This window comes from Gymnogyps californianus, chromosome 25, assembly GCF_018139145.2.
Source record: "Gymnogyps californianus isolate 813 chromosome 25, ASM1813914v2, whole genome shotgun sequence".
NCBI classification, from domain to species: Eukaryota; Metazoa; Chordata; class Aves; order Accipitriformes; family Cathartidae; genus Gymnogyps; species Gymnogyps californianus.
Genome location: NC_059495.1, coordinates 7,912,461 through 7,939,631, shown reverse-complemented (window position 1 = coordinate 7,939,631; position 27,171 = coordinate 7,912,461). Strand labels below are relative to the sequence as shown.

At 62.0% G+C, this 27,171-nt stretch overlaps 4 protein-coding genes across 5 annotated transcripts; 1 reads left to right on the top strand and 3 right to left on the bottom strand.

The window, feature by feature from the left end:
* Positions 1–3,631: 3,631 nt before the first annotated feature.
* Positions 3,632–7,306, bottom strand: NRGN (neurogranin). The gene is made up of 2 exons (XM_050911063.1): positions 7,277–7,306; positions 3,632–3,838 (listed from the first exon to the last, which is right to left on the bottom strand). Exons 1-2 carry the CDS (start codon positions 7,289–7,291, stop codon positions 3,632–3,634), a joined length of 222 nt encoding a protein of 73 aa, XP_050767020.1. The 5' UTR covers positions 7,292–7,306.
* Positions 7,307–15,034: 7,728 nt separating this feature from the next.
* Positions 15,035–18,902, top strand: SIAE (sialic acid acetylesterase). Its single transcript, XM_050911060.1, has 9 exons — positions 15,035–15,188; positions 16,313–16,476; positions 16,575–16,713; positions 16,811–16,994; positions 17,355–17,464; positions 17,565–17,698; positions 17,959–18,113; positions 18,195–18,390; positions 18,462–18,902. Exons 1-9 carry the CDS (start codon positions 15,065–15,067, stop codon positions 18,780–18,782), a joined length of 1,527 nt encoding a protein of 508 aa, XP_050767017.1. The 5' UTR covers positions 15,035–15,064; the 3' UTR covers positions 18,783–18,902.
* A 654-nt stretch (positions 18,903–19,556) lies between these two features.
* PANX3 (pannexin 3) lies at positions 19,557–22,959 on the bottom strand. 2 transcript variants are annotated; one of them, XM_050911059.1, is made up of 5 exons: positions 22,754–22,959; positions 21,863–22,005; positions 21,548–21,762; positions 20,750–21,393; positions 19,557–19,829 (listed from the first exon to the last, which is right to left on the bottom strand). In XM_050911059.1, exons 1-5 carry the CDS (start codon positions 22,932–22,934, stop codon positions 19,768–19,770), a joined length of 1,245 nt encoding a protein of 414 aa, XP_050767016.1. In that variant the 5' UTR covers positions 22,935–22,959; the 3' UTR covers positions 19,557–19,767. The 2 variants fall into 2 exon arrangements, with proteins under 2 accessions (XP_050767016.1, XP_050767015.1); XM_050911058.1 differs by having other exon boundaries at positions 19,557–19,858; positions 20,758–21,393.
* Positions 22,960–23,257: 298 nt separating this feature from the next.
* RPUSD4 (RNA pseudouridine synthase D4) lies at positions 23,258–26,994 on the bottom strand. The gene is made up of 7 exons (XM_050910861.1): positions 26,824–26,994; positions 26,145–26,310; positions 25,707–25,908; positions 25,381–25,474; positions 25,140–25,290; positions 24,757–24,854; positions 23,258–24,605 (listed from the first exon to the last, which is right to left on the bottom strand). The coding sequence occupies exons 1-7, from the start codon at positions 26,992–26,994 to the stop codon at positions 24,420–24,422; spliced, it is 1,068 nt and encodes a 355-aa protein (XP_050766818.1). The 3' UTR covers positions 23,258–24,419.
* Positions 26,995–27,171: the final 177 nt, after the last annotated feature.

Sequence of the window (27,171 nt, the reverse complement as noted above, 5' to 3'; positions counted from 1 at the left end):
CATCGGCGATGTCATGCGTGCCTGCGTGATGTCGCACTCACCATCACACTGTCAGCAGCAACACATGCCTGTATGACATCACACCCCTGATCACATCTAGCAGCGATGTCCCCCACACCTGTGTGATGTCACAGCAGCCCTCACACATTCAGCAGTGACGTCACACCACCCAACTCATGGCTGCAGAGCGTCACACGAGCTACCTCCCGCCCACGAGCGGCGTCACGCCGCGCCGCCCGCGCTTGCGTGACATCACGCCAGCCGTCGCGCGCCCTGCCGTGATGTCGCGCGTGTGCCCGTGCGACGTCACACCAGCTGTCGCACGCCCTGCCGTGATGTCACGCGCGCCCGTGCGACGTCACGCCAGCCGTCGCACGCCTTGCCGGTGACGTCGCACGCGCACGTCTGACGTCACCGCTGGGCATCACCCGCCCCGTGACCGTCCCACCTCCGCACCGCTGTGACCTCACCGCTCCGCCGGGTGACATCGAAAGGCGTCAAGGACAGGCGGGGCCTCTGGCCGGGATGTTTATTGGGGCGGGGGGGGACCGGGGTTGGGGGGGGCAGCCGGGGGCGGGGGCAGGGCCCGGCTGCGGGGGGACCCCGGGGGGTGCATGCGGGGGGCGGCGGGGCGAAGCGGGGGCTCCTGGGCCTCGGCGGGCGGCGGGGGCTCGGCGGCGAGGGGGGTCCGGGGAGCGCCTGGCGGCCCCTGCAAGCAAGGAGAGAGCAGTCAGCCCTGGGCCTCAGCTCTGCCTGTGCCCTGCCTGCGCCCTGCCGCTGCAACCTGCACCCTCTCTGTGCCCTGTCCCCTCCCTGCCGGCACCCCTGCCTGCACTCTGCCCACACCCTGCCCGCACCCTGTCTGCGCCCTGCCGCTGCATCCTGCACCCTCTCTGTGCCCTGTCCCCTCCCTGCCGGCACCCCTGCCTGCACTCTGCCCACACCCTGCCTGCACCCTGCTCCTGCACCTTGCTGCTGCAGCCTGCACCCTCTCCGTGCCCTGTCCCCTCCCTGCCTGCGCCCTGCCTGCACCCTGCTGCTGCAACCTGTGCCCTGCCTGCGCCCTGCTCCTGCGCCCTGCCTGCGCCCTGCCGCTGCAACCTGCAGCCTGCCCGCAGTCTGCCCACACCCTGTCCGTGCCCTGCTCCTGCACCCTGCTGCTGCAGCCTGCACCCTCTCCGTGCCCTGTCCCCTCCTGCCCACATCCTGCCTGCACCCTGCCTCTGCACCCTGCTGCTGCAACCTGTGCCCTGCCTGCACCCTGCTCCTGCGCCCTGCCTGCACCCTGCCTGCACCCTGCCCACATCCTGTCAGTGCCCTGCTCCTGCATCCTGCACCCTCTCTGTGCCTTGTCCCCTCCCTGCTCCTAGCACCCTGCCCACATCCTGCCTGCACTCTGCCCACACCCTGTCCATGCCCTGCTGCTGCAGCCTGCGCCCTGCTCCTGCAGCCTGCACCCTGCTCCTGCGCCCTGCCTGCACCCTGCCTGCACCCTGCCCACACCCTGTCGGTACCCTGCTCCTGCATCCTGCACCCTCTCCGTGCCCTGTCCCCTCCCTGCCTGCACCCTGCCCACACCCTGCCTGCACCCTGGCCCTGCCCCTGCCCTCTTTGCACCCTGCCCACGCCCTGCTCCTGCAGCTTGCACCCTCTCCGTGCCCTCCCCCTCCCCTGTCCTGCCCACACCCTGCCTGCACCCTGCCCATGCCCTACTCGCAGCCCGCCCACCACCTGCCTGCACCTTGCCTGTGCCCTGCTCCTGCACCCTTGTCCTGCCTGCTTCCCACTGCTGCCTGCAACCTGCCCTCACCCAGCCCCATCCCAGCAGCCAGGAGCCCAGGGGGGTGCTGGGTGGGGACACCCAGCCTGGGCCCCCCAGGGCAGAGCACCCTGATGGGAGGGGGGTGAACCCAGCTCACGGGATGCGAGCCCGCTCAGCCCACCTAACGAGGCAGCCCTAACGAACCTCACGGCCCTAACGAGCTTCCCAGCCCCGGCACTTGGCAGCTCCTTCCCCATTGCCTCCCCATTGCATCCTCACTGCAGCCCCGCTGAATCCCCATTGCAGCCCCGCTGAATCCTCACTGCAGCCCCACTGCGTCTCCACTACATCCCCACTGAATCCCCACTGCATCCCCAGTTCCTTCCCACCGCATTCTGACTTCATCCTCACTTCATCCCCGCCGCATCTTCACTGAATCCCCATCGCACCCCCTCTGTATCCCCACTGAATCCTCAGTTCCTTCCCACTGCATCCTCACTGCGTCCCCATTGCATCCCTCCTGCATCCTCAGTTCCTTCCCACTGCATCCCCACTGAATCCCCACTGCGTCCTCACTGCATCCACGCTGCATCCTCAGTTCCTTCCCACTGCATCCTCACTGCATCCACACTGCATCCTCAGTTCATTCCCACTGCATCCCCACTGCATCCTCAGTTCATTCCCACTGAATCCCCACTGCATCCTCACTGCATCCACACTGCATCCTCAGTTCATTCCCACTGCATCCTCAGTTCATCCCCTTTGTATTCCCACTGAATCCCCACTGCATCTGCACTGCATCCTCAGTTCCTTCCCACTGCATCCTCACTGCATCCCCACTGCATCCTCGGTTCATCCCCTTTGTATCCCCACTGAATCCCCACTGCATCTGCACTGCATCCGCAGTTCGTTCCCACTGCATCCCTACTGAATCCCCACTGCATCCTCACTGCATCCGCACTGCATCCTCAGTTCGTTCCCACTGCATCCCCACTGAATCCCCACTGCATCCTCAGTTCGTTCCCACTGCATCCCCACTGAATCCCCACTGCATCCTCAGTTCCTTCCCACTGAATCCCCACTGCATCCTCAGTTCGTTCCCACTGCATCCCCACTGAATCCCCACTGCATCCTCAGTTCGTTCCCACTGCATCCCCACTGAATCCCCACTGCATCCTCAGTTCCTTCCCACTGAATCCCCACTGCATCCTCAGTTTGTTCCCACCGCATCCCCACTGAATCCCCGCTGCATCCTCCATTCGGCCCCACTTCGCTAAATCCCCACTGCATCCCCACCGCATCCCAGTTCCACCCCAGTTCCAGCCCCGCCAGCCCCGCCACACGCACGTGGCCGCGCCGGCGGCGAGACCTCCCCGCCGCTAACCCTCAAACCAGCCTTCCCCGTAAGGCCGGGGTCATTCCCCGCTCACCACGCCGGCACGGCACGGGCCACGGCACAACCGCCCGGCCCCGGCGCCCCGATGCCACGCGGCCTCGGCGCCGTGGGCGCTTTTTAAATTTACCTTTTCCTGCCAGGAGACTGTGACACAGGCTTTTAAAAATAGCGTGTGCTGAGGCGAGGCGTTCGGGGTGGTGTTGCTAAGGGAGAAATTCAATTCAAATCTAGGGCTTCGCCTTCCCATGCTAACTACTACGGCGCGCTCCCAAAATTAGGGCAGGCAGGGGCTGCCTGCCTGCCTGCCTGCCTGCTGCCTGCCTGCATGCTTTCACCTCCTGGGAAGACAAAAAAAAACAAACCCCTTCTCCATCCCAAATCGGCGCGGGGAAGGATGCTCGGAGCAGCAGCCTTGTAAAAAACGACCCGATTTTGGGGTGAGGAGAGGGCGATAAGGGAGATTTGGGGCGTACCTAGTCGCCGTTGCGGAGGTCGCCGCCGCGGCTGCTGTTGGCGCACTCGGCGTCCTTGGTTTTCCGGTCGATCTCCCCCCCTTTGATCTTCTTGCGGGTCATATGGCCGCGGAAACTAGCCTGGATCTTGGCGGCCGCCGCGTTGGCGTCGGGATCGTCCAAGGGGATGTCCAGGATGTCCTCGTCCAGCTTCGTGCAGGCTCCCTCCTGCCGGCGGCAACGCGAGGGTTACGGCCGGTGGCACCCCAAAAAGGGCAGCTCCCCCCCAATTTAATCCATTAAAGAAGGTCCTAAACCAGCCCCTGTGCTAAAAATGAGGGTCCTTTGCTAAAAATGAGGGTCTCTTGCTAAAAAATGAGGGTCCTTTTTGCTGAAAATTAGGGCTTTTCACTAAAAATTAGGGTTCTTTGCTAAAAAATGAGGGTCCTTTGCTAAAAATGAGGGTCTCTTGCTAAAAAATGAGGGTCCTTTGCTAAAAATTAGGGTTCTTTGCTAAAAATGAGGGTCCTTTGCTAAAAATTAAAGTTCTTTTTGCTGAAAATCAGGGTTCTTTGCTAAAAATTAGGGTCCTTTGCTAAAAATTAGGGTTCTTTGCTAAAAAATGAGGGTCCTTTGCTAAAAACGAGGGTCTCTTGCTAAAAAATGAGGGTCCTTTGCTAAAAATTAGGGTCCTTTGCTAAAAATTAGGGTTCTTTGCTAAAAAATGAGGGTCCTTTCCTAAAAATGAGGGTTCTTTACTAAAAATGAGGGTTCTTTTTGCTGAAAATGAGGGTCCTTTGCTAAAAATGAGGGTTCTTTACTAAAAATGAGGGTTCTTTTTGCTGAAAATGAGGGTCCTTTGCTAAAAATTAGGGTTCTTTGCTAAAAATTAGGGTCCTTTGCTAAAAAATGATGGTCCTTTGCTAAAAATTAAGGTTCTTTTTGCTAAAAATTAGTGTTCTTCGCTAAAAAAATGAGGATCCTTTGCTAAAAAATGAGGGTCCTTTGCTAAAAATGAGGGTCCTTTGCTAAAAAATTAGGGTTCTTTGCTAAAAAATGAGGGTCCTTTGCTAAAAATGAGGGTCCTTTGCTAAAAAATGAGGGTCCTTTGCTAAGAATTAGGGTCCTTTGCTAAAAATTAGGGTTCTTTGCTAAAAACCAGGGTCCCGTGCAGGTGTCTCAGGGGATTTGCAACCAAAGACACTTCACCCCCTGCTCATCCCTAAATCCGCCCCCCCCGGACCACCCGGCTTCAAGAAGCCGAACCCCAGCCAGCCCCGCTGGGGCCGGATCCTGCTTCCCTGAGGATTGCGATACAGGGAGAGGAGCACCCATGGGAGCAGAGGGTGGGTTTTGGGAAGCGGGGGGGTGGTGGTGGTGGGATTTTCGGCACAGGGGGTCACGCCGCGCAAGCCGAGCTGGCCGTGCCTCCGTTTCCCCTTCCCTCGCCGCCTGTTGCATCCTCCTGCATCCCTCCTCAGGGCTTCGGCCGAAAACACCGGGAAATTTGGGAAGGGAGCGATGCCGGAGGGAGGCGGGGAGGCCCCCCCCTTCAAGGATAAATCACTGCAGCCCACTCCCCTCCTGCCGCATCCCGCCGGAGCAGCTGGACCTGACTCCGAGGTCAAAGGGGGGGGCGGAAAAAAAAACATGGGAAAAACAAATGAGATGGGAGCGAGCCGGCGTTGGATGCTCCGGTGTCGGCAGCGGTGGGGGTGCATCCTTTGCATCACCCCGGGTGTGCTTTAAAGGACTTAAAGGAGGTTTTTTTTTGGGGGGGGGGGGGGGGGGAGGATGTATTTGGAAAATGCGGATTTTGGGGAGCGGGGGGGGGATGCGCTTCCCCTCGGAGCGTGCCCCGGCGCTGCAAAGTTGCTTGGGTTGTTTTACCGTCGCGAAAGGTGAGGGGAGCAAAAGAGCGGCGGCGGCTTAAGTGACGGGTCCGAGGTGGAAATGATATGTCCGGGCTGGAAATGTTAACAGCCAGGGCTGGAAATCCTATAGCCAGGGGAGAAATCCTATAGGCAGGGGAGGAAATCCTATAGCCAGGAGAGAAATCCTATAGCCAGGGGAGAAATTCTATATCCAGGGGGAGGAAATCCTATAGCCAGGGGAGAAATCCTATAGCCAGGGGAGAAATCCTATATTCAGGGGAGGAAATCCTGTATCTAGGAGAGAAATCCTATATACAGGTGAGGGAAATGTATATACAGGGGAGAAAACCTATATTGAGGGGAGAAAACCTATATATGGGGGGGGCATATCCTATATCCGGGGGAGAAATCCTATATCCAGGGGATGAAAACCTATATGCAGGGGAGAAATCCTATATCCAGGGGGAGAAATCCTATATGCAGGGGGAGAAATCCTATATGCAGGGGGTGAAAACCTATATCCACGGGAGAAATCCTATATCCAGGGGGAGAAATCCTATATGCAGGGGGTGAAAACCTATATCCACGGGAGAAATCCTATATCCAGGGGGAGAAATCCTATATGCAGGGGGTGAAAACCTATATCCAGGGGAGAAATCTTATATCCAGGTGGAGAAATCCTATATGCAGAGGGATAAAACCTATATCCAGGGGAGAAATCCTATATCCAGGGGGAGAAATCCTATCTGCAGGGGTGAAAACCTATATCCAGGGGAGAAATCCTATATCCAGGAGGGGAAACCTACATCCAGGGGAGAAATCCTATATGCAGGGGAGAAATCCTATATTCAGAGGGAGAAATCCTATACATGGGGGGGGGAAATCCTGTATTCAGGGAAGAAATCCTATATCCAGGGGGATAAATCCTATATCCAGGGTGGGCTTTGCCTCTCTGGAGGTGCCCAGGAGGGCGGATGGGCGCTTTTCTCCATTCTGCCGGCTGAGCAGGAGGGGGAAAGAGGGGGAAAAAGGGAAAAAAAAGGAGAAAAAAGGGGGGAAAAGGGAAAAAAAGGAGGAAAAGGGGAAAAAAGGGGGAAAAGGGGGGGGGAAGGGGAAAAAAAGGGGGAAAAAAGGGAGAAAGGGGGAAAAAGGATGTGGTTTTCAGCCGGATCAGCTCCCCGAGCTGGCCGGCGGCCGGGCGGCGAGGGGTGCTCGCCCGCAGGTGAGGACGGAGGGGTGCAGCCCCCTGCTCACCCCAATTTATCCCTTTATCCATAAACAACCCCCAATCCCACCTGGAGAGTAATTTGGGGGGGGGAAGAAAAGCAGAACCCCCTCTCTGGCTGCTGGATTTGGGGACGGGATGGAGATGGGATATTCCTGACCGGGATGCAGGACGCTGGCGGTGGTGCGGAGTGGGTGCCAGCTCCGGCGGGACGGATCCCGAACTGGTGTGAAATTGGGGGGGTGGGTGTTTGGGGGGGGGCAGATATGGGCCTGGGGGGGTTGCAGCAGCGCTGGGTGGGGGGGGTGGGGGGGAACACGGAGTCTTTTGAGCTCTTGGGTGCAGCACCCATCGCAAATCACCCCCTCTGCAAATACCCCCCAACCCCATCTCCATCACCACCCCAAATCCCTTCCGCCGCCCCCAAACCCCGCTCCGGGGATGGGATGGGGGGGAGGCAATAATAATAATAATAATAATAATAACAATAATAATAATAAATTAAATGCGGAAAAGCGAGATGCTGGGGGAAAAGGCCAAGGGGGGGAGGCGGGGGGGGCCACCTACGTTGCAGCAGTCCATGGCGGAGGACGGGTGGGTGGTCAGCGACGGGCGAGGGGCTCCGGCAGGATCTCGCTTCCCCGGCAGCTCTCCCGGCGCAAGGTGGCAAGTTGAGCGGAGCCGCTTGCCTACGTAATGCGCTTTCCTCCGGGCGAGCCTATCAGCCCTACACCCCTGCCAGGCTTTTAGGAGGGGAGGGGGGGGTGTGTGTGTGGGGGGGGGGGTGGTGTTTCTTCTTCCCCCCCCCCCTCCTTTCTCCTCTTTTTTTTTTTTTTAACCTCCTCCAATTTTATTTCACAGCCTCCAACTCCCTCCGAACGCTTAAAGGAGCCGGCAGCTCGCGTCGGAGTTTCGTGCGATATAAAAATCACACGCGGAGGACGGGATCAAATATTTAACGGCGCTTTCGGGTTTCGCCCTCGGCGTGGCGGGTTTAATAGGGCCGTGCCGAAATTTGCAGCGATTTTTGGGGGTTTTTTGGGGGAGGGGGGACAGAGGGGGACGAAGCCGCAGCAAACAGGGGCGATGGGTTATTTTTTTAGGGGGGTGTTTGGCCCGCGGCGATGCTGGAGGTGGGTTTTGCACGTTTGTTTGCACGGGGGGGGGCAAAACCTTCCCGACCTACTTAGGGCTTGGTCCCGAAGGAGGGTGAGGATGAGGATGGCGAGGATGAGGACGGCGAGGAGGAGGACGGCGAGGAGGAGGACGGCGAGGAAGGGTGGGCACGGCGGGACACGGCGTCCCACCGAGCATCCGCTGAAGCCCGGGGGGTGACGTGCCCAAACGTGGGCTCCGCGCGGAGGAGGGTGCTCCCCTTTTGCGGTTTGGGGTCCCTTCCCTGGCTCGCAGGAGCATGGGACCCCCCCAAGTTTGGGGTGTTTTCCAGCCAGACCTGCAAACCCAGCCATTTTTCCAGCCCTCGGTGCTATCTGTGGACCCCGCTTTCGCCCTCGGACCACGTCGAGGTGCCGAGGTTGGCGGGGTGAGACGGGGGGGACCCCAAGAAAGAAGAGGGACCCCCAGGGCAATGCGGGGGGCTGCAGCCCGCAGCCCCCTGCGTCGCCCGCCTCGCTCGCCTCTAATCCGGGTTTGGGAGTTGCTAAGCAACCGCATAAGTCGCCCGTGGGCTCCGCACGCCGATGCCGGCTCCGGCCGGCCCCCAAAACACGGCGTGGTCCCCCCAGCCGGGCACCGGCACCCCTCGGCCCACCAGCGCAGTCGGGCCTCGACGGCTTTCCCCGGCCGGGCTTGCTTACGGGGGTATGCCTTGCTTGGGGGCCTGGTGGCACCGACCTTCTCTTTGCCATCACCGGCATCATCATCATCACCGTCACCGTTAGCGTCCCCGTCTCATTGACATAGCCGTCCCCGTTCCTGGCACTGGCACTGTCCCCACTGCTGCCGCCATCCCGCTCCATCCCCACCATCGTCCTCGTCCCCATCCCCATCATCACCCCCTTCCCTGTCCCCATCCCCAACTTCAGCCCCGTCACCTCTGTCCCCATCCCTGTCCCCAACGCCAATGCCATCCCCAGCCTCAAGCCCATCATCATCTTTGTCCCCATCCCTGTCCCCGTCCCCATCATCATCCTCATCCCTGTCCCTATCATCAGCCCTGTCCCTGTCACCATCCCCGTTCCCGTCCCTGTCACCATCCCCGTTCCCATCCCCGTCTCCCTCTCGGTCCCCGAGGCCACTCCAGCCGGGGTGCAGGCGGTGGCATCCCCTGCCCCCCGACACCCCCAGCTCCCCAGGGCACCCAGCCCACCCTGCTCCCCATCCCACCCCACCCCAGGCACAAGGAGGGTGCAGCCCACCCCCGCTACCCACCTCCACCGCTTCACCCATGCTTCACTGGCTGATGGGGGGGGGGGTCAACCATCCCCCCCTCCCCAGCAGCACCCAGGCACCCAAACCCCGCACCCTGGGGAGATGGGTGCTCCCTGAGCATCCCTCGATTCACCCGCCAGCCGTCGGCACCCGGCTTTCCCCGCCGGAGCCGCTTTTCCACCGCCACCTCTTCCCACCAGCGCGGCGGGGCCGGGGGAAAATAGCTCTGCTCCAGAAAACCCCACTCCAGCTTCCAGGGAAAGCCTGGGCCGCTCCGCTGGGATTTTTAGACAGGAAAAGGATCCCTTTCCCTTTTTTTTTAGGCCCTCCAGATCCATTGCTGCCTGGTCCGGCGAGGGAAGACGGGGTGTTTTGGGGGGAGCCAAACGGAAAGGGTTTTCGGGGTGACTCGTGCATCACGGATCTGGGAAAATTAGCCCCAAAACTAGGATGCAAAATGCCGGGAGGATCATCCTGGTACCAGTAAATCCCCCCAAATGCACAAAACCAGGGGGTTTGGGAGCGCTTTCAACGCAAGAGTGGACGGCACCCCGTTTTTGCCAGTTCCCCCTGTCCCCAAAATCCTCTCCGGCCGCAGCCCCCCGGTCCTGGCAGAGCCGCCGAGCGCCGGCGTCTCCCGCAGGCTGCGGCTGCGGAGGAGGGACGCGAAATGCCAGAACATTTCTAATCATTAACGGCGGGTTTTGAGCCCGTTCCAGGCTCTGCGTTTTTCCTCTCCGGGTCCCTTCATCCAAGAAAACAACTCACCCCGGGGCGCAAAGCGGGGCGGGGGTGAAGGAATATTGGGGCGCTGCTTTTCCGGGCGCTCCAGCATTTCCTAAATCCCAATCCCGATAAAAGAACTCGCGTTTTGGGAAGAGGAGAACGGGCACCACGGGGTGGCAAAACCCGCCGGCGATATCCCGCCGTCGTGGTTCGAGATGGTGGCGCCGAGGTGTTAAAATATCCTTAAAAAAAAAAAAAAATGGGGGGGGGGTGTGGTGGGAATTGGATGCTGGAAAGATGCCCTGGGCAGGCAGCAGTTGCCGGCTGCCGAAGCGGGAGCCGGCAGCCGGCGAGGCGGTGCTGGATTGGGAAAGAGGGGGGGGTCAAGACATAGCCGGTTGGCATCGGCCCCCGGCGCGGGGTCCCCGCCAGCTTTTTTTTCCCCCATCCCTCCTTCCTGGTTTGTTTTTTTTTTTCCCCGAGGGGGGAGCCGCCGCCGTGCCCCGTGCCGTGGGCGAGCGTCGCACGCCGGCATATGGCCGGCTTCCCCCCCCCCTCCCCGACTCCACCGCCTCATCCCGGGGGGAAAAACAGGAAGAGGGGGGCGAAAGCGGGGTGAGCATGGGGGGGGTGGGAGGGCGGATTCAGTCCCCCCCAAAAAGAGCAGCCCGTTTCGACGCAAACCCCATCGCCTCCTATTTTTTTTTTTTTCTTCTCCCAGCGCCGGTTGGGATTTTTCAAACCACTCCGGATGGGAAAACCTGAATTTCACCGGGTTGGAATGGGATGAGGGCCCCCCCCCCCGCCCCTCCTGTGCTCCCCAAAAAGCCATGGAGGCATCTCAGCTTTTGGGGGGGGGGGGGGAGGTAGAAGAGGAGCAAGGTCACATCTCCCTCCTTCACGCGGGGACGCTATTAAATTTATGACATCCTCCAGGGACGCAGGGGCCTAAATATAGAGCCTTAAAATATCATCTCGAGCTCAGGCCAGCTCCTAAACCCGGGGTTTTTTTTTAGGGGGAGAAATCTCAGGTGAGAGTCGCTAATAACGGCGGGGACCTCATTAATAAAAATTCTCATTAAAAAAGCGCCGCGGGGGTGGGCCGGGAGATCATCGCCCACCCCCCCGAGAGAAGGGCAGGAGCCTGGCGGGGAAATTAAGGGGGGGGTTTTTTTGGGTTTGTTGGGTTTTGGTTTTTTTTTTGAGTCGTGGCACCTCGTTTTGGGTTCGGCTGTTGCCAAATGGGGGATTTGGGGCGAGCGCTTGGGTCGGGTCCCCGGGGAGGCGTCCCTTTTAAAGAAGGTTACGGGGGCGCGATCCCCTTTGCCCGTGGGTTTCCTCCTCTCTGCTGCCTCACGGGGAGGATTTTGGGGAGGAATCACGGTGTGTCGGTGCTGTCAGCTACTCTTGATGCTGTTTTGGGCTCAAATAGCCCCGTTTTGGGTGCGGGCGCTGTGTCCCTTACCGCGTCCGTGGATTCAACGCTGCCTGCCTGCTCCCCTGCCTTCTCCTCCTCCTCTTTCTCCTTGTCCTCCTCTGGTTCCTGGAGGAAAAGCAGGAAAACCTAAAATTTAGGTGGGGCGGGACAAGGGCAGCGGGGCCAGGGTGGGTGCTGGGTCCCAGCCCTTCGCCCCGGGCACCCCAAATTCTCCGGGGGGGGCAGGCAGGGAGGGCAGCCTACCTGGGAAGGGGGCTGGGTGAGAACCTCGTCCTCCAGCCGGGCTCCCCACGCCGCCGGGTCGGTTGAGCTGTCTGGGGAAGGAGGAGGCTTGACGCCACGTGGAAAGGGCAGGCAGGGCAGGCCTGACGCCCCAGGGATGGGCACGGGGGGCCAGGGCTGACGGCACGAAGGATGGGCATGTTGGGAGGGCGCGAAGTCCCCTAGGATGGGCACAAGGGGCAGGCGGGGTGCCCTGAGCGACGGGCACACAGGGCAGGCACGACACCATGGGCGATGGGCAGACGGGGAAGGCCTGACACCCTGGTGATGGCACACAGGGCAGGCCTGACACCCTGGGGATGGGCAGACGGGAAGGCCTGACACCCTGGGTGATGGGCAGACGGGGAAGGCCTGACGCCCTGGGTGATGGGCACACGGGGAAGGCCTGATCCCCTGGGCGATGGGCACACAGGGAAGGCGTGATGCCCTGGGTGATGGGCACATGGAGCAGGCCTGATGCCCTGGGTGATGGACATACGGGGAAGGCCTGACACCCTGGGCGATGGGCACACGGGGAAGGCGTGACGCCCTGGGTGATGGGCACATGGGGCAGGCCTGACACCCTGGGCGATGGGCACATGGGGCAGGCCTGATGCCCTGGGTGATGGGCACACGGGGAAGGCCTGATCCCCTGGGTGATGGGCAGACGGGGAAGGCATGACGCCCTGGGTGATGGGCACATGGGGCAGGCCTGACACCCTGGGCGATGGACATATGGGGAAGGCATGACGCCCTGGGTGATGGGCACATGGGGCAGGCCTGATGCCCTGGGTGATGGACATATGGGGAAGGCCTGACGCCCTGGGTGATGGACATACAGGGAAGGCCTGGCACCCTGGGCGATGGGCACATGGGGCAGGCCTGATGCCCTGGGTGATGGGCACACGGGGAAGGCCTGATCCCCTGGGTGATGGGCAGACGGGGAAGGCATGACGCCCTGGGCGATGGGCACATGGGGCAGGCCTGACGCCCTGGGTGATGGGCACACGGGGAAGGCGTGATGCCATGCAGGATGGGCAGGCAACGCAGCATGCATTGCAGGGGATGGAGGTGCAGGGATGGGTGCTGGCGGGCCGGGCCACTCACCCTCCCTCTGCTCCAGCAGCGTTTGGAAATGCTGAGCAGCGAAGGCCACCACGTCCATGGGCTGCGCCCGCAGCACCTCCAGCGCCAGCCCCTCCAGCAGGTTTCGGAAGCCGGCGGGAAGGCGCAGGGTGGTGCTGGAGGAAGGGCTGGACATGGCCGCCTCTCCCGGGACCCCTGCAGCGGCACAGCCGGGATTAGCCACGACCCGCAACCCCCCCCGCCGCGCCGTCCCAACCGGGCAGCGCCGGGACTCGAACCCGCGGCCCAAGAGATGGGTCGGGTTGGTGGGCAGCGCGGCCGCTAGGGGGCGCTCCCCTCCCCGCCCGCCGCGCCTGCGCACGGCCGCCTCTAAGTGCGCGTGCGCGGTGGCTGCCCGGGCACGGCGGGGTGAGCGGTCGCAGGGGGTCCCGGACCCCCGGTTCCCCCCGGTTCCCCCGGTTTCCCCCCCCCGGTTCCCCCGCACTCCCCGGTCCCCCGCACCCCCTTCCCTCGGCCCCGCGCCCCCAGCCCCGGCCCTTTCCTTCGGACCCTCCTCTCCCACCCGGCCAGGCCGCGCCGGCGCCTCTGGCTGTGGTGAGGACGCTGTCGCTTGGCAACCGCCTCCCCCCCCCCCCCCTCCTCCGGCGGCGCGTGCCCAGGCCACGCCTCCAGGTGCTGGCCACGCCCACACGGGGCGGAGGCTGGGGGCGGGGGCGGGGCCTGGCGGGGCCGGGGGTACCGGTGACCTCACGCCCCGTTCTCGCCCCCCCCCAGGATGGCGGCGTGGGTGCTGCTGGCGCTGGCTCCGGTGGCGGCAGGTAAAGGGCTGGGGGGGGGGGGCTGGCTCCGCACCCCCAGCCCCGCGGGCACCCTCTGCAGCCCGGCCCCGGGGGCGAGACCCCCCCGAGCCCCGCTTCGGGGCCTTCGGCACCATCAAAGCCCCGCCTTGATGCCCTTGGCATCCCCCTGAGACCCACCATGATGCCCTTGGCATCCCCCCCCAGCCCCTCTTTGACGCCCTTTGCACCCCCAGAGCCCCGCTTCACTGCCCTTTGTGCCCCCCAGCCCCATTTTGACACCCTTCTCACCCCCCTGAGCCTCGCTTCGATGCCCTTTGCACACCCAGAGGCCCACTTCGGGGCCCTTGGCATCCCCTAAACCCCGCTTTGATGCCCTTGGTACCCCCCCCCCCAGACCCGCTTCGATGCCTTTGGCACCACCCTGAGCCCTGCTTCAGGGCCCTTGGCACCCTCCCAGTCCCGCTTCCATCCCTTTGGCATCCCCCTTAGCCCAGCTTTGATGTCCTTGGCATCGCCCCAGCCCCGCTTCGGGGTCCTTTGCACCCCCCAAGCCCCACTTCGATGCCCTTTGCGCTCACAGAGCCCCTCTTCGATGCCCTTTGCCCCCCCCAGCCCCTCTTCGATGCCCTTGGCATCCCCCCCAGCCCCTCTTTGACACCCTTTGCACCCCCCCAACCCCTCTTCGACGCCCTTGGCACGTCGCTGCCGCCGTGGGACGATGCTTTACGTAAGGCGGGAGTCGCATGCGGCTCCTCGGCAGCGTCTCGTGGGCTCTCCTCCCTTCCCTCCTCCCAGCCGCTTTTTATAGCCTCCAGTCTCTTCCCCGGCGTCTCGGGTTTTTTGTTTTTTTTTTTTTTTCTCCTCCGACTTGTGTTTTTTATGTAACTCGTCCTTCCCGGAGCCTCGTCGCATGAGACCGTGGGACCGGCAATGCGGCTCCATTTCAGAGAGGCCGAGGACATCGTTTCTTTCCTTCGTTAAACCCAGCCTGGGATGAGCTGGGGAGAAGACGGGGCTCTGCGAGCCCCAGTTTGATCGCTACAACGGGGGTCGCCGCCCAGATCGCCTCTCCACGCCCTGCGAACGTTGCCCCGACCCCCTTTCAAGCGCGGTTTTATTTTCACACCCCAAAAATGGGACTTTTGGGGGTGCCAGGGCTGAGACCTCTGCTTCCCTCCCCGCTGAAGGCGCCTTTGCCGGTGCCGCGTGCCCGGTGTTTCCCATCCCACCGCTCACCGAACTTTTTTTTGCAAGGGAAAAATACGTCAGAACGTATTTATTAGCAAGGCTGGGCCGGCAGAGATGCTTCCATACTGTTATTAGAAGAATTTTTACCAAAATCTGTATCCGAACTCCGTGTAACACAAGCTCCCGTGCTTTGGGAGGTGACTTCCCTCGTAGGGCTGGGCTCTCTTGGGGACTTCAAATCGTGCTGCTTCCTCAGCTCCCTGGTGTTTTGAACCACTTTAAGGCTGACCGGGACTGAAAGAAGCTGTAAATTAAAGCGGGATCTCAAATAATCTGCATTTAAAAGGGAGTCGGAGGCCGTGCAGAGGATTTTTCTTGTCGCTTTTTGCCTCTCGGAGATGATGTTTGCGCTGTCTGTTGATTGTAGGGGCGATGCTTGGCTTCGCGTCCTACTACGGCGACCACATGGTGTTACAGGAGCCGGCGGGGGCCGTGGTGTGGGGCTACGGTGAGCCGGGGGCCGCGGTGACCGTGGCTCTCTCCGGTGACGGTGGCCTCATCGTCATGAAGAAGACGGCGCGAGTTAAAGGTCGGTCCTGGACCCTCGCCGGGCAACTGGGGCCGGTGGTTTTGGTAGCCAAGGAGCACGTCCGAGCCCAAATCGGACCTGCTGGTGGGGTGGGGGCTGCTGTCCACAGCCCCATCACCCCTGGGTTTGTCACACCGCTGCTCTGGGGTTGCAGAGGTGACGGTGACGTCTCCAGCTCGTGCACCCCTGGAGCTTTCCCTTCTCCCGAAGATCCAGGGCGGTGGGAGGGGGGTGTTCAGCCATCCCCTCCCCACCAACACCGGCCTCTGCTCGCTTCGGTTTCCCAACAGCGGGATCCCATAGGTGCCGAGCGGGAGCTGAGCTGCCGCTGGAGTGGGTGGCACTGCGTAGGCTTGAGCCGAACGATGAGGCTGCGGAGGGGAGAGGCGGGGGGGGGGGGGGGGAATTTAGCTCCTCTCCCTGTCAAAACCATCTCCGGGGAAATCTCCAGAGCACTCCTGGCTTCTTTTTTTGATGTATCCCCCCTCGGAGGATCCTGCTGGGGATCTCTAAGCCCTGAAGGATGTCGCCTCTGCAGGCAAAGCCTTCCTGGAGGCCGGGAGGGCTTGGAGGCACCTCAAATCTCAGCTGGTGGCCTCATTCCCTGCCTAGTGAGTCGGGGGGCTGCTCATCGCCTTTTGGGGGGGGGGTGAAACTGCTGCCTAAAGGGCTCCTCCACAAGCTGAAGAGCCCGGAGGCGTCTTGTGAGAGAGCAGCGATCCGCTGCTATCGGGAGATCTGCAGGATCCGGCCCCAGCCGGGCCAGAAAATCCACGCTAAGCTCCAGCAGAATATCTTTACGCCTCGATTCGGCGCCTCTAAAATTAGCTGGAGACATCTCGGTGTCACACACACCAAGCTGCTCCTGTAATCCCGGTTCCTCCCAGCAGCTTCTGCGCTGACACACATTTGTCTCCGAGATTTTCTTTTTAACCCCTAAGTTCCTGCAGGAGGAAAGACCCTCTGACGGCGGAGAGCTTCCAAAATCCATTTCCCCAGCCTGGCTCCGCGGTGGGGAAGCTTTCCCTCGCCTGTCCATCCCCGCCGGTTGTTGGCCGCTCTTTGCAAGGGTCTTGAGGTCTTCACAGGGCTGGTGAAGGACAAACACCGTCCTCTTCTTCCAGGACCTTCTGCGACGTGGACAACTGTCCTGGACCCTATGCATCAGGGCGGTCCCTACGCGCTGACGGCCGGGCAGGGCTCGGAGAACGTGACGCTGCGGGACATCTACTTTGGGGACGTGTGGCTTTGCAGCGGGCAGAGCAACATGGCAATGACGGTCTTGCAGGTAAGCCCCCGCGGCACGGCCCGATCCTGTCAGCTCAGGCAGGGAGCAGGCAGGGAGCAGGCAGGGAAGCGTCTCGCACGCTCTCGACCCTTCCCTAGATCGCCAACGCCAGCCGGGAGCTCGCCGCCGCCGCTCGCTACCCTTACGTCCGCGTCTTCGCCGCAGCCCCGGCCCGCTCCGACGTTGAGCTGGAGGACCTGGAGCGAATCGATTTGCCGTGGTCCATCCCGACGGCCGGTGAGTGCGACGCGCCTCCAGAAAAAAAAAAAAAAAGGCCTGGAAAAGGCTTTTTTTCCCCCTTTTTTCCCTTTGCAGCCTGCTGTTTCTCAAACAGAAAACCTGGGCCACGGGAATTTCACCTACTTCTCGGCCGTCTGCTGGCTGTTGGGGCGCTACCTCTACGAGGCTCTGCGGTACCCCGTCGGGCTGGTGGAGGCGGCCTGGGGGGGCACCCCCATCGAGGCCTGGTCCTCCCGAAGGGCTCTGCGGGCGTGCGGGCTCCCGGAGGACGCGGGGAGGTGAGAGAAGAGGCAGCGGAAACATCTCCTGCCCCACACCACAGCCGCTTTCGGGGGGGCATCCTCACCCCTGCCGCTCTCGGGGGGCATCCTCCATCTCTTCCCATCCCGCCTCCTCTCCCGAAGCATCCCCGGAGCCCCGCTGTCCCGTCCGTGCGTCGTTTTGCCCCCTCTGGGTAAAACTCCCTCCCGTGCCGAGAGCGTAGGGCACATCTCGGTGGGTAAAAGGGGAAGAGGGGGATCCCAGGGCTCCCCGTTTGCGCGGCGCTTGCTTTAACCGTGCAAGGCTGGCTCCTGAAGCCCCGGTTTCAGGACCGGCCTTGTGTTTTGCAACCTCTTAAGCCTAGCTTTGTCTTCCAGCATCTCCCCGCGCCGGCATCTCTCCGGCCCGCAAACGCCCTCCGTGCTCTGGAACGCCATGATCCACCCGCTGCTTAACATGACGCTACGGGGTGTCGCTTGGTACCAGGGTAAGCCCCCCCCCTCCTCCCATTTTTCCCCCCTCCCCAGCATGGAGCAGCCCCCCGCTATCCCACCAGGCTCTCACCGGCCCCTCGTTTTTGGGGACAGGCGAAGCCAACGCCTTCCTCCACACGGACCGGTACAACTGCACCTTCCCCGCGCTCATCGCTGACTGGCGCCGAGCTTTCCACGCCGGATCGGCCGGGCAAACAGAGCCGCTCCTCCCGTTTGGCTTCGTGCAGGTGAGGAGGGGGGGAGTGAGGGGCAGGACCCCCACCCTCCCGTCGTGACGGCGTCGTGATGCTCAGGGAGGTTTTACCCATCCTTTCCCTCCCCGGAGGCCGCTTCCGAGCCGGCGGGAGGGAGAGGATGCTGTAAACGCACGGACAGATCCTGCCGGGGTGCCGAATCCCAGGCAGGGACCGCAGCAGCCGGTTTTGGGAGCGATGCTGAGCCGCTTCCCCCCCTTCCCCCGCCCCCACCACCACGCTCTTCCTCGCAGTTGTCCACCTATCGCCGGCAGAGCCCGGACGACAGCTTCGCCCGTCTCCGCTGGCACCAAACCGCCGATTTGGGGATTGTCCCCAACGCCAGGATGCCCGGCACCTTCATGGCCGTGGCGATGGATCTGTGCGACGAGAGCTCTCCCTACGGCAGGCGAGTCCCGGGCGGCGGGGGCGAGGGCGCAGCCGCGAAGCTATCGGATACCAACCTCGCCTCCCTCCTCTTCCTCGGCAGCATCCACCCCCGGGACAAGCAGAACGTGGCCCGCCGGCTGCACCTGGGCGCCAGGGCTGTGGCGTACGGGGAGAAAGACCTGGTTTTCCAGGGGCCGTATCCCACCCGCGCCGTCCTGGAGGTGACCAGGGGTCTTCTGAACGTCACCTACAGCCAGGAGCTCGTCTGTCGTCGGAGGGACACGCGAGCGTTCGAGGTGAGGAAGAGGAAAAGCTTCCCCCTTTGTCACCCCCAAGGCTGGAAGAGGGAAGCCCACCTTGATGGGAGGTTTCTCCCCCACCCCAGGTCTGCTGCTCCGGCCAGCCGTCCCCGTGCGGGTGGCTGCCGGCACCCGTGGTGGCGGTGGAGTCCCGCACGGTGACGCTGGCCCTGGTCGGCTGCGAGACGTTGGTGCTGGGCTTGCGCTACGCCTGGGCCGAGTGGCCCTGCGAGTACGAGTCCTGCGCCCTCTACAACACCTGGGGTCTGCCCGCACCCCCCTTCCTCCTGGATTCTCTGCCCGCAGGGGAAACCCCGGGGCGTTCCGAAACAGCCGGAGGGAGGGAGTTGCTTCTCCTCCCCGGTTCCTGGTTCTCCCAAGGGATTTAGGTGAGGGGATGGCGGAGGGGAGCTCAGACCTCTCGCAAAGCGGCTCGGGGCTGCCGGCACCGGGCCTTTCCGATTCGGGGAGGCGGCTGGCTTGATTACTGTCTTATTAATTAAACAACTTCCCAGCTCCTCTTTGGCCTGAAGTCAAGGCTGCAGGGGGGAAAAAAAAAAAATATATATATATATATATATAAAAAGCCAATTTAAAATGAAATTTATGAAAAATTATGTTAAGACAAGCAGCAGGACACACTGATGGGAGCTGAACCCCTCACTGCTGCTCCTCCCTGCCCGCGGAGCTCATCCTGGCCCCCCACCCCGGGACACCCCGACCTCTCGGGGCACGGACTGCTGACCCCCATGGCAGGGTGCTCGCAGGATCCAGGAACCGGCCTCCGTGTAACGGGGTGGAAAGAGGGGAGAGAGAGGAGCTCTGCCAAAAAAAAAAAAACCACCAACCCCAAACCAAAACCGAATGCTGAGACTGGGGCCGGGACACGGAGCTGCAGAGGGCGTGTTGCTCTGCAGCAGCAGCGAGTGCCTTCCGCCGCCCCACGTTAATAAACGGGCTCAGTTTATTCTTGGGTCCTTTTATTTTTTTTTTTTTTTCCTTCAGAGGAGCATCCCTTAGTCCTCCATTCCCTGCCCCTCCTGCCGTAACAGCAGGGAAATTTGTGTGGAAGAGGGGCTTACTCCCAGAGCTCGGAATTAGACAGCCGAGAGAGTCTCTGCACACCAAAAAAAAAAAAAAAAATTGATTGTTTAACCCTTTTTTGCTGGAAAAAGGTACGTAAGAAGGGGAACCCCAAAGGCAGGAAGAGGGCAGGTGAGCTCAGCCTGGCTGCCGCTGTCGCGTTACAGACGTCACCCCACCAGGCTGTATCAAAACCGGAGTTTAATGCGCTCGAGCAACGCTGGCGACGAGGAATTGGATCGAACTGGATCTCGGGATTCCCGGATCCCTGCCTGCTGCCTGCTCTTGGGGTCAGGCAGAGCCGAGCGAGTCCCGGGAGGCTTTTCCCAGCGCTTCCACTCCAGGCTTCGTTTCTAGGCAAGGGGGGGAAGAGGAAGAAGTTAATTAACTGAGCGATCGCAAACTGGGATCTTGGGCTTTCTCCGCCAGCGGGCGACTAGCCCGAGAGCCAGTTGTGCTAGCCCCGCGGTTGCCATGCCAACAAGGATGCTAAATACAGCTCAGTCTGGGTTGTTTTCTTTTCTTTTTGAAACCGCAGCCCTCAGACGCTGTATTCAGGGCCGGGAAAGGAGCCCAGGCCTCCTGACTCCCGCCCTGCCAGGGACGAGCTGTCTCGCAGAGCCTAGAAACCGCTGCTGGGGGGGTCGGGGAGCCCCGTGAGACCGCAAAGGAGGCACCCCCGGCTCCCCAAAACCCAAAGCACACGGGAGAGGGAGCAGCGGTGCCTGGGGAGGGCATGTGCAGACCCCAGGGGACGCGGCTCTACCTCGGAGACCCGTCTCCGTCTCCCCACGCAGCCCCCGCTGCGTCCACCCGTGCCACGCTCCCAGGAGAAGGGGGCAGGCGCGGCATCCTCGGCATCGAGCCCCCCGGGATTTAAAGCTCCCAACCCCACTCCCAGCAGGCTGGGCTGCTCTCTCTGCCAAAAACGGGGACACCCCCCCCCACCTCGACCCCCCGGCTTTGCCCAGAGCTTGGATTTAAGCGGCAAGCTCTCCGCTTTCTGTTCCTATAGCAACTCCTGCCCACGCGTGGGCTCGCAGCAGCAGCATCACATCCCGGCTGCCAGAACCCATTCCCGGCTGTAAACGGAGCCGTCGGCCCTCCTGGGCCCCCAACTCTCCCCCAAAAAACCTTAGGGTCTTGGCAAAGGGTTTAGGGCTCCGGCAGACGGATCCAGCCTCACCCCCCCAAGGTGGGATCTGGCGGTGCGGGAGCCAAGAGGAGAGCGAAGAAGTGTTCTCTCCCCCCCCCCCCCAAAAAAAAAGCTTACCTAGGGCCCTGCCGTCGGCCTCGGGGGCGCAAGCGTGGCGTTTGGGCTTGGTGGTCTCCAGCCCGGCCAGCAGCGTCATGAAGTCGACGACGGTATCGATGTCCTGCTCGTCGGCGGTGGCTTCCCTCAAGGCGCTGACGGCGTTGAGGCGGCTGAAGGAGGTGAGCTCGGAGATGTTGGCCCGGAGGAAGAGGAGGATGACGTTGAGGTCGTTGACGGGGCAGGTGAGCATCTTGCGGCTGAGGAGGTCAAAGGCGGGCAGCATCTCGTAGACGGAGAGCAACCCCTTGTCCCACTGGCCGAGCTGCAGGGCGTTGTAGATGGCGACGGGTATGAGGAGGACGTAGACGCCGCCAACGGAGAGGCTGATGAGCTGGAAGACGGAGAAGAAGACCAGCTTGCAGGGGATGAGCGGGGGAATGTGGGGCTCCGCCTGGAGCAGCCCCGTTTTGATGGAGCAGCTGAACTCGTCCTGGAAGAAGATGTTGAGGTGGAGGAAGACGAGGTAGAAGCAGGTGGCAGCCAAGAACAAGAGCAGGAGCAGGTTCCTCAGGATGTAGACGAAGGCCAGGGAGTGGGCGTGCTGCTTGCAGGCGAGGTAGCGCTCCAGCAACGGGAACTCGAAGTACCTCTCCCGGCGGGCCCTGGGGGCAGAGGGGACAGAGCGGGGACTTAGAGCCACCCCAAAAACCGAGCCGCTTCGCCGAAGTCCGTCCTGAACGTGGCCACAACCACGAGGCCGCGCGGAGGGACTTCGGAGGGACGCGGCGACCAGTCGAGGCTGCCCGGCGGCCTCACCTCTCGTATTCCTCCCAGAATCGCTCCGGCTCGGCGCTGGCCTGCTGGACTTTCCTCATGTGCTGCACCAGGCGCACGGAGCGGTTGTAAGATTTGTCCAGCTCGTCGATGATGAAGAGGAGGTCGGAGTGGAGGGCGGGGGCGGCCGCGTAACGCCACAGCAGGTAAGGCATGTACATGAGCACCGCCACCACCAGCAGCGAGTAGGGGAAGACCTGGGTAAAGGAGACAAGCGGGCGTTGAGCGGTGCCGAGTCGCTTCACCTCTGCTGCGCACCCAGGTGGGACCCCGAGGGCACCCAGACGTGACCCATACCTTGAGAGCCCAGAGGGACTTGGTGACGGGGCGTCCCTCGGCGTCGAAGCCGTGGTGGACGAGGGAGTCCCAGCAAGCCGCGTCGACGTAGGCGGACTGCTTCCCCGTGAAGTTGGTGGGAGAGAAGCAGCTGATCTGCGAGCCTAGGGCGAGGAGAAGGGTGAAACCTCAGCCACGGAGGTCCGGCGAGTGCGGGCGAGCGCTGGCGAGCGCTCCGCAGCCAGGCGCCGATGCGTTACAAGGAGGGCGATTACATCTAAGGCATCACTTTGAATTCAAATAAAAAAAAAAAAAGCCTTTTTCACAGTCATTTTGTAGCCGTCCTTCCCCACCGCTGCGTTTTCCAGCAAGGACTTTTCCATCGCTTCCCAAACACAAACCCTTTGAGCACGGCCGTGGGTAGACGGTGGGAGGAATTAGAGACCGGCCAGAAACCGGAGTCAAACCAAATCCCCAGGGGCAGCAACGGGACGTCGGCCGAGGCCAGATTTAGCCTGAGGTCGCGACGCACCATCAATGCAACCCTCTGTGCTGCTCTCGCAAACCCTCGCATCCCCTGAGCCGCCCTGCCGGCACCCTCCATCCTCAGAAGCAACCCTGCGGCACCCAAAGGTGCTGGGGGCAAGCAGCTGAGGCGGAGGCATTGATTCACCGCCCGTCGTGGGGTTTAGCACGGCTGTTCCCGGGCTCTCCCAGCGACCGATAATCCATTTAAAAACAATCAAGAAATATCCCCGAGACAGAACGGTTCCTAAAACAGGATTTCCGGGCTGCCCCGCCTCGGACCGCGACCACGCCGGTGCGAACGCGAGGGTTTTGCAGCGACAACCGAACCGCCGCCAGCAATCGCCCGCGACCCCGAAGATCCCGGTTGCGAAAGCCGCGACTCACCGGCAGAGAACTCCCGGGCGAAAGCCAACGAGACGAGGAAGAGGGGCAGCCCCACGGTGACGAACTTCAGCAGGCGATCGCTCGGCAGCTCCAACCGCAGGCCCTTGGCTCGGGAACCACCGGGATCCGGGAGGAGAGCGTCGGAAAGCATGTACTCGGCGGCCGTGTGCGAGAGGGACATTTTTCTATCGAGGAAGAGGAGATGACGGCGACGGCAACTACTGCTGCTGCTGCCCGGGAGCTCCGGTGTCGTCTGAGGCGTAACCGGCTCGAGGAGTGACTTTGTAGGGCTGAAGGCATCGCTTGCCAAGCGCTCCGTACCAGGCGGCTGTAAATGACAGCTTAGACGGCACGTTAAATCGACGGGTAATTACAGGGGGAAGCCTTTTTGCAAATAGCATTCCCCGAAATAGAAAAAAAAAAAAACCCCAAAACCCCAGCAGCCGCGGCACCGGGCTGGGAAGGCAGCGTTCCTCCCCAGCCGCAGCCGCTCCCCGGCTCCTCGTGGTTTTACGCCCCTCTCTCATAAGCAGATGTATTTCTGGCGGGGCGTTCGAGGGGCGTGGGGCTCCCCAGCTATTTTCACCCCGCGTGAGGAGCGGGGAGGCAGGGGACAGGGCGTTACCCTACCGAGAAGCCCCAGTCCAGGTACACGACGGCCTCGTGGGGTACGAAGAGCCCTTTCCAGCACCCAAACCAGGCGGAGGGCTGGAGAAAGTCCTGCTGCCCGGCCCCGAGATTTTGGGGACTGGCCAAGAAGACACCAAACGCTGGCGGCTGCGATTTTGAGGCAGGACATCAGCTGCGGTTCCCCAGCTTTTCAATCTCTCCACTCGCTTCCCTCTCGGGGGACGGGGGAAGGAATCTGGCTCCAAGGCAAGCTCCCGAGGGAGAGGGATCCCGATAACGGGGTGTAGAAATAAGCGATGGGGAAATTGGAAGGGGCGGTGGGATAGAAAAGTTTCTCCCGGCAGCGTAGTCAGTGCCCAGAAACCCGCGCCGACACTGCTGGCAGCACAGAGCAGAGGGAGTCCCGGAGCTGCCGGGCCAAGCCGAGCGGAGGAACTCCCCGCGCAGTCTCTTGGCACAGCAAAAAAAAAAATCCCCACGGCCGCTGCCAAATTGCACTTTCAATGGATTTTCGAATGAAGGGAGTCTCCAAATTTGAGCGCAGAATGCCAGGATAGGAGGGAGAGACCGCTAAACAGCTCCGGAGGGACGAGCGACGGCTCTCAAACCGGGAGGGACTGCACCCAGGCGCGATCAAACCTGCCCAGGGACCGAGATCCACCGGGCCTGAGCACAGAGAGACGCGCAACCCTTCACCCCGGCAGGAACACTGCATCTTTTATTGCTCAGAGACAAGTTCAAAACACGGATTGGGCAAAGCCCAGTTTCTACCCAGCCTCGTTTGTCCGAACAAGAGGCTCTTCAGCGTGCCCAGCCACGTTTCTGCACCAAATCAGGGCAAGCAGCACACGCAGGTACCTGGTTTGAAGCCAGCAACACCGGTAACCAATACAGGAGGTCTCTGGCAAGCGGCAGAGACCGTGGACTTCATCACACCTCTGGCTCCAAGGTGGAAATCGCTGCGGAACGGCCGGACCCAGCGCTACCACGTGCCGGAGATGCGGAAGATAGACGGTACCGCTCCTATCCTGCTTCGTTAGTCATTAGCGACGTCCAGGTCCAGCTTCTTCAGAGTCTTTTGGAAGAAGAAGGGCGGCTTGCAGACGAGGTCTATCCGCTCGCCCAGGGGCAGGGAGAGGCGGTAGGCGTGGAGGTGGAGCGGGAGGTGGCGAGCCTTGCTCTGCTCCAGCTTCAACCTCTTCAAAGTGATTTCAGGAAGCTTCTGCGGCACGGAGAGAAAAAGTCCCTTCCACAACCCCATCTCTTCAGCTGGGGGTTGAAAACCCCGGCCCATGGGGAGTTGGGGGACACAAAAGGGGTTGCCCGGCCCTGGATCCGCCTGCCCCCCTCCTCTGACGCAAGCCCTGCCTTACCTGGGGTGCCAGCTTGCTCCAGTGCGAATATTTGTGATCCCCCAGGATGGGGCACCCCAACCCGTAGGCCAGGTGAACCCGGATCTGGTGCTTCACCCCTGAGGAGGGAAGGGAAAGAGAAGAAACGTGACAACCAGCCAAGCCAGGCCTCGGCTCCCACCTGCCTCCCTCGGTGCCGGATAATCCCGTGCCAAAATCACCAGCATCGGGAGAGCGGCCCGGCAGCAAACCATCGCCCCGAGGTGGCTTGTTCCCAGAGCCTTGGCCCAAAAAGGATTTCAGTCGTGTCTTAACGACGAGTTCCCGCTTCCAGCGCTGCTCTCGGCTGCGGGGCCACGCAGAAAGCGGATCCAGCAGCCGACACAACCCCGGCCAGGCCTCACCCGTGACGGGCTGGAGCTCCAGCAGAGAGCAGGCGGAAGAGCTAGCCAGAAGGCGGTACCGCGTCACGGCGCTTTCGGCGTTGCGGTTCTTGCGGATTTTCACCACCTTCCCGTCCTCCGGAGACAGGCGATAGTTGGGGGCCAGCGTCATCTGAACGGCGGCGAGAGGGTGAGCCCACGGGAAGGCAGGAGGGGGGGTACCGGGGAGGGGGAACGGCGGCCGAGAGGACGTGCGGCTCACCTTGTAGTGTGACTGGTGGCTCCGCACCTCCTTCTCCACGATGGGGATCTCCACGATGCCCTCGGTGGGGTCTGGGTCCCCCAGGCTAATTGCCCTGGGGAGGGAAACCAGAGCTCTGCGGGGTGTCGCTCCAGCAAGAAGGGAACCCTCCCCTCATCCCCTCACCCCACGACCCAGCCCCGTAAAAAAGAGGCTTGAGCGAAGACAAGCAAACAGCCACCACTTCCACAAAGCCCGCGTCCCCGCACCCTGGCGACTGTCCCTTCACCCCTTCTTCAAACCCTACGGGCCCTTCAAAGCCGCTTCTCCGCCCAAACCATTCCTACCAGTAGATCTTCTCCACCTGACGAGTTTTGAAGAGAAGCCGGATCCTCTCCGCTGCCTCCTTGCTCCGCGCCAGCACCATCACGCCCGTGGTCTCTTTGTCCAGCCGGTGGCAGAGGTGGAGGGGTTCGGCTTTCATGTTCTCCAACATCTTGGCCAAAATCGGCAGCACGTCGGCGATACAATTCTTGATCCCGGGGCCGCCTGCATAACCCCCAGGCAAGGCAATCAGGGGAGATGTTCACCTCCCCCTGTACCTTAAAATTACCCCCAAAACGCGAGACGAAGGCTGCGATCTAAAGGCGACAAACTCCCCGCATCCCTCCCTGGGAAGGAAAACCTCAGCGCAGGGAGGATGGAGACAGAGGATCCCCCGTCACCGCCACGGAGCCATTTCCATTTCCCCCTCTACGGCATCGGCACGGCTGGCTTTTCCTCACCGTGGACGGGAAGGCCGTAGGGTTTGTTGATCACCACAATCTCCTCGTTTTGGTACACGGTTGCCTGCTTGAGCATTTTGGCCAGGACGTTGGGATGAACCTGCTGCGGCTGCTTGCTCAGCATGGCAAGTTCCCGGATCCGTCTCTGAGCTGGGTCTTTGGGGATCTGAGGAGAGAAGGAAACGCCGTCGGTGGAGGACGAGCGGCTCTTGGCTTTGGCGCAAAGCTCCTGCGCGACGTTCAGCACCTCGCTCGCCTTCCACCCGCTCCTCGCTTCGCAAGCGGCGTCTCTGAGGACGACTGTAAGGCGCACACGGTCGCTACGGGGATGAAGGCCGGACGCTTCCCCACCCCATCGCCCAGCTCGGTGGGATCTCCCTTAGCCACACGCACGGGTGGGCACCCACAAACCCCGCTCCAGATCCTCCCCCGCTGCCCGGGCGAGGCGGGGAGGGAAAACCCACGGGCAACGACGGTAACGCCTGCTCGCCCCCACCACCACCATCCCACCCGCAACCGGGCCGGGGGAGCGCCCAAGACCGGGCAGGGCGAGGCACCCGCCGCCCGGCCCCGCTCCATGTGTGCGCCCCGGCGGCGCGCTGCACGCCGGGAGTTGTAGTCTTCGCTCCCCCACCCCCGGTCAGGGCCCAGCCGGGCCGCGGCATCGCTCACCCCTCACCTCTCGCTTCTCCTCCTCGCTCCTCCGCGCTCGCAGCCGCTCCGCCAGCTGCTCGGCCCGTAGCTCCGCCGCCGCCCGCTCGCTGCCGCAAACGGTGCGCACCGCCCGGCCCAGGCCGGCGGCGGGCCGCCGCCACCACTGCCTCAACCCTCCGCCGCTCGCCGCCGCCATCTTCCTTCCTCCTTCCCCCTCTTTCCCTTTCTGGCCAATAGCAGCGGTGCGGAGGCGGTGCTTTAGCCCGCCCGCCCAACCGGAAGGGGGTAGCCAGCCGAGCGACACCCCCGCCACCCAATGGCGCCGCCGCAAACGGCTGTTTAAACGCCGGCGACGGTTGGCGGCCGGTAACGG

Bases quoted from the DNA above. Each gene is read 5' to 3' on its own strand.
- SIAE (XM_050911060.1), top strand. From the start codon at position 15,065: ATGGTGTTACAGGAGCCGGCGGGGGCCGTGGTGTGGGGCTACGGTGAG. The intron at 16,477-16,574 runs GTAAGCCCCCGC...ACCCTTCCCTAG, and splicing joins TGGCAATGACGGTCTTGCAG to ATCGCCAACGCCAGCCGGGA. The intron at 17,465-17,564 runs GTAAGCCCCCCC...TTTTGGGGACAG, and splicing joins GGGTGTCGCTTGGTACCAGG to GCGAAGCCAACGCCTTCCTC.
- PANX3 (XM_050911058.1), bottom strand. From the start codon at position 22,934: ATGTCCCTCTCGCACACGGCCGCCGAGTACATGCTTTCCGACGCTCTC. The intron at 22,006-22,753 runs GTGAGTCGCGGC...TCCTCGCCCTAG, and splicing joins CGCCCGGGAGTTCTCTGCCG to GCTCGCAGATCAGCTGCTTC. The intron at 21,394-21,547 runs GTGAGGCCGCCG...CTCTGCCCCCAG, and splicing joins TTCTGGGAGGAATACGAGAG to GGCCCGCCGGGAGAGGTACT.
- RPUSD4 (XM_050910861.1), bottom strand. From the start codon at position 26,994: ATGGCGGCGGCGAGCGGCGGAGGGTTGAGGCAGTGGTGGCGGCGGCCC. The intron at 25,475-25,706 runs GTAGGAATGGTT...TTCCCTCCCCAG, and splicing joins CAGGTGGAGAAGATCTACTG to GGCAATTAGCCTGGGGGACC. The intron at 24,855-25,139 runs GTGAGGCCTGGC...TTCCCTCCTCAG, and splicing joins GGAGCTCCAGCCCGTCACGG to GGGTGAAGCACCAGATCCGG.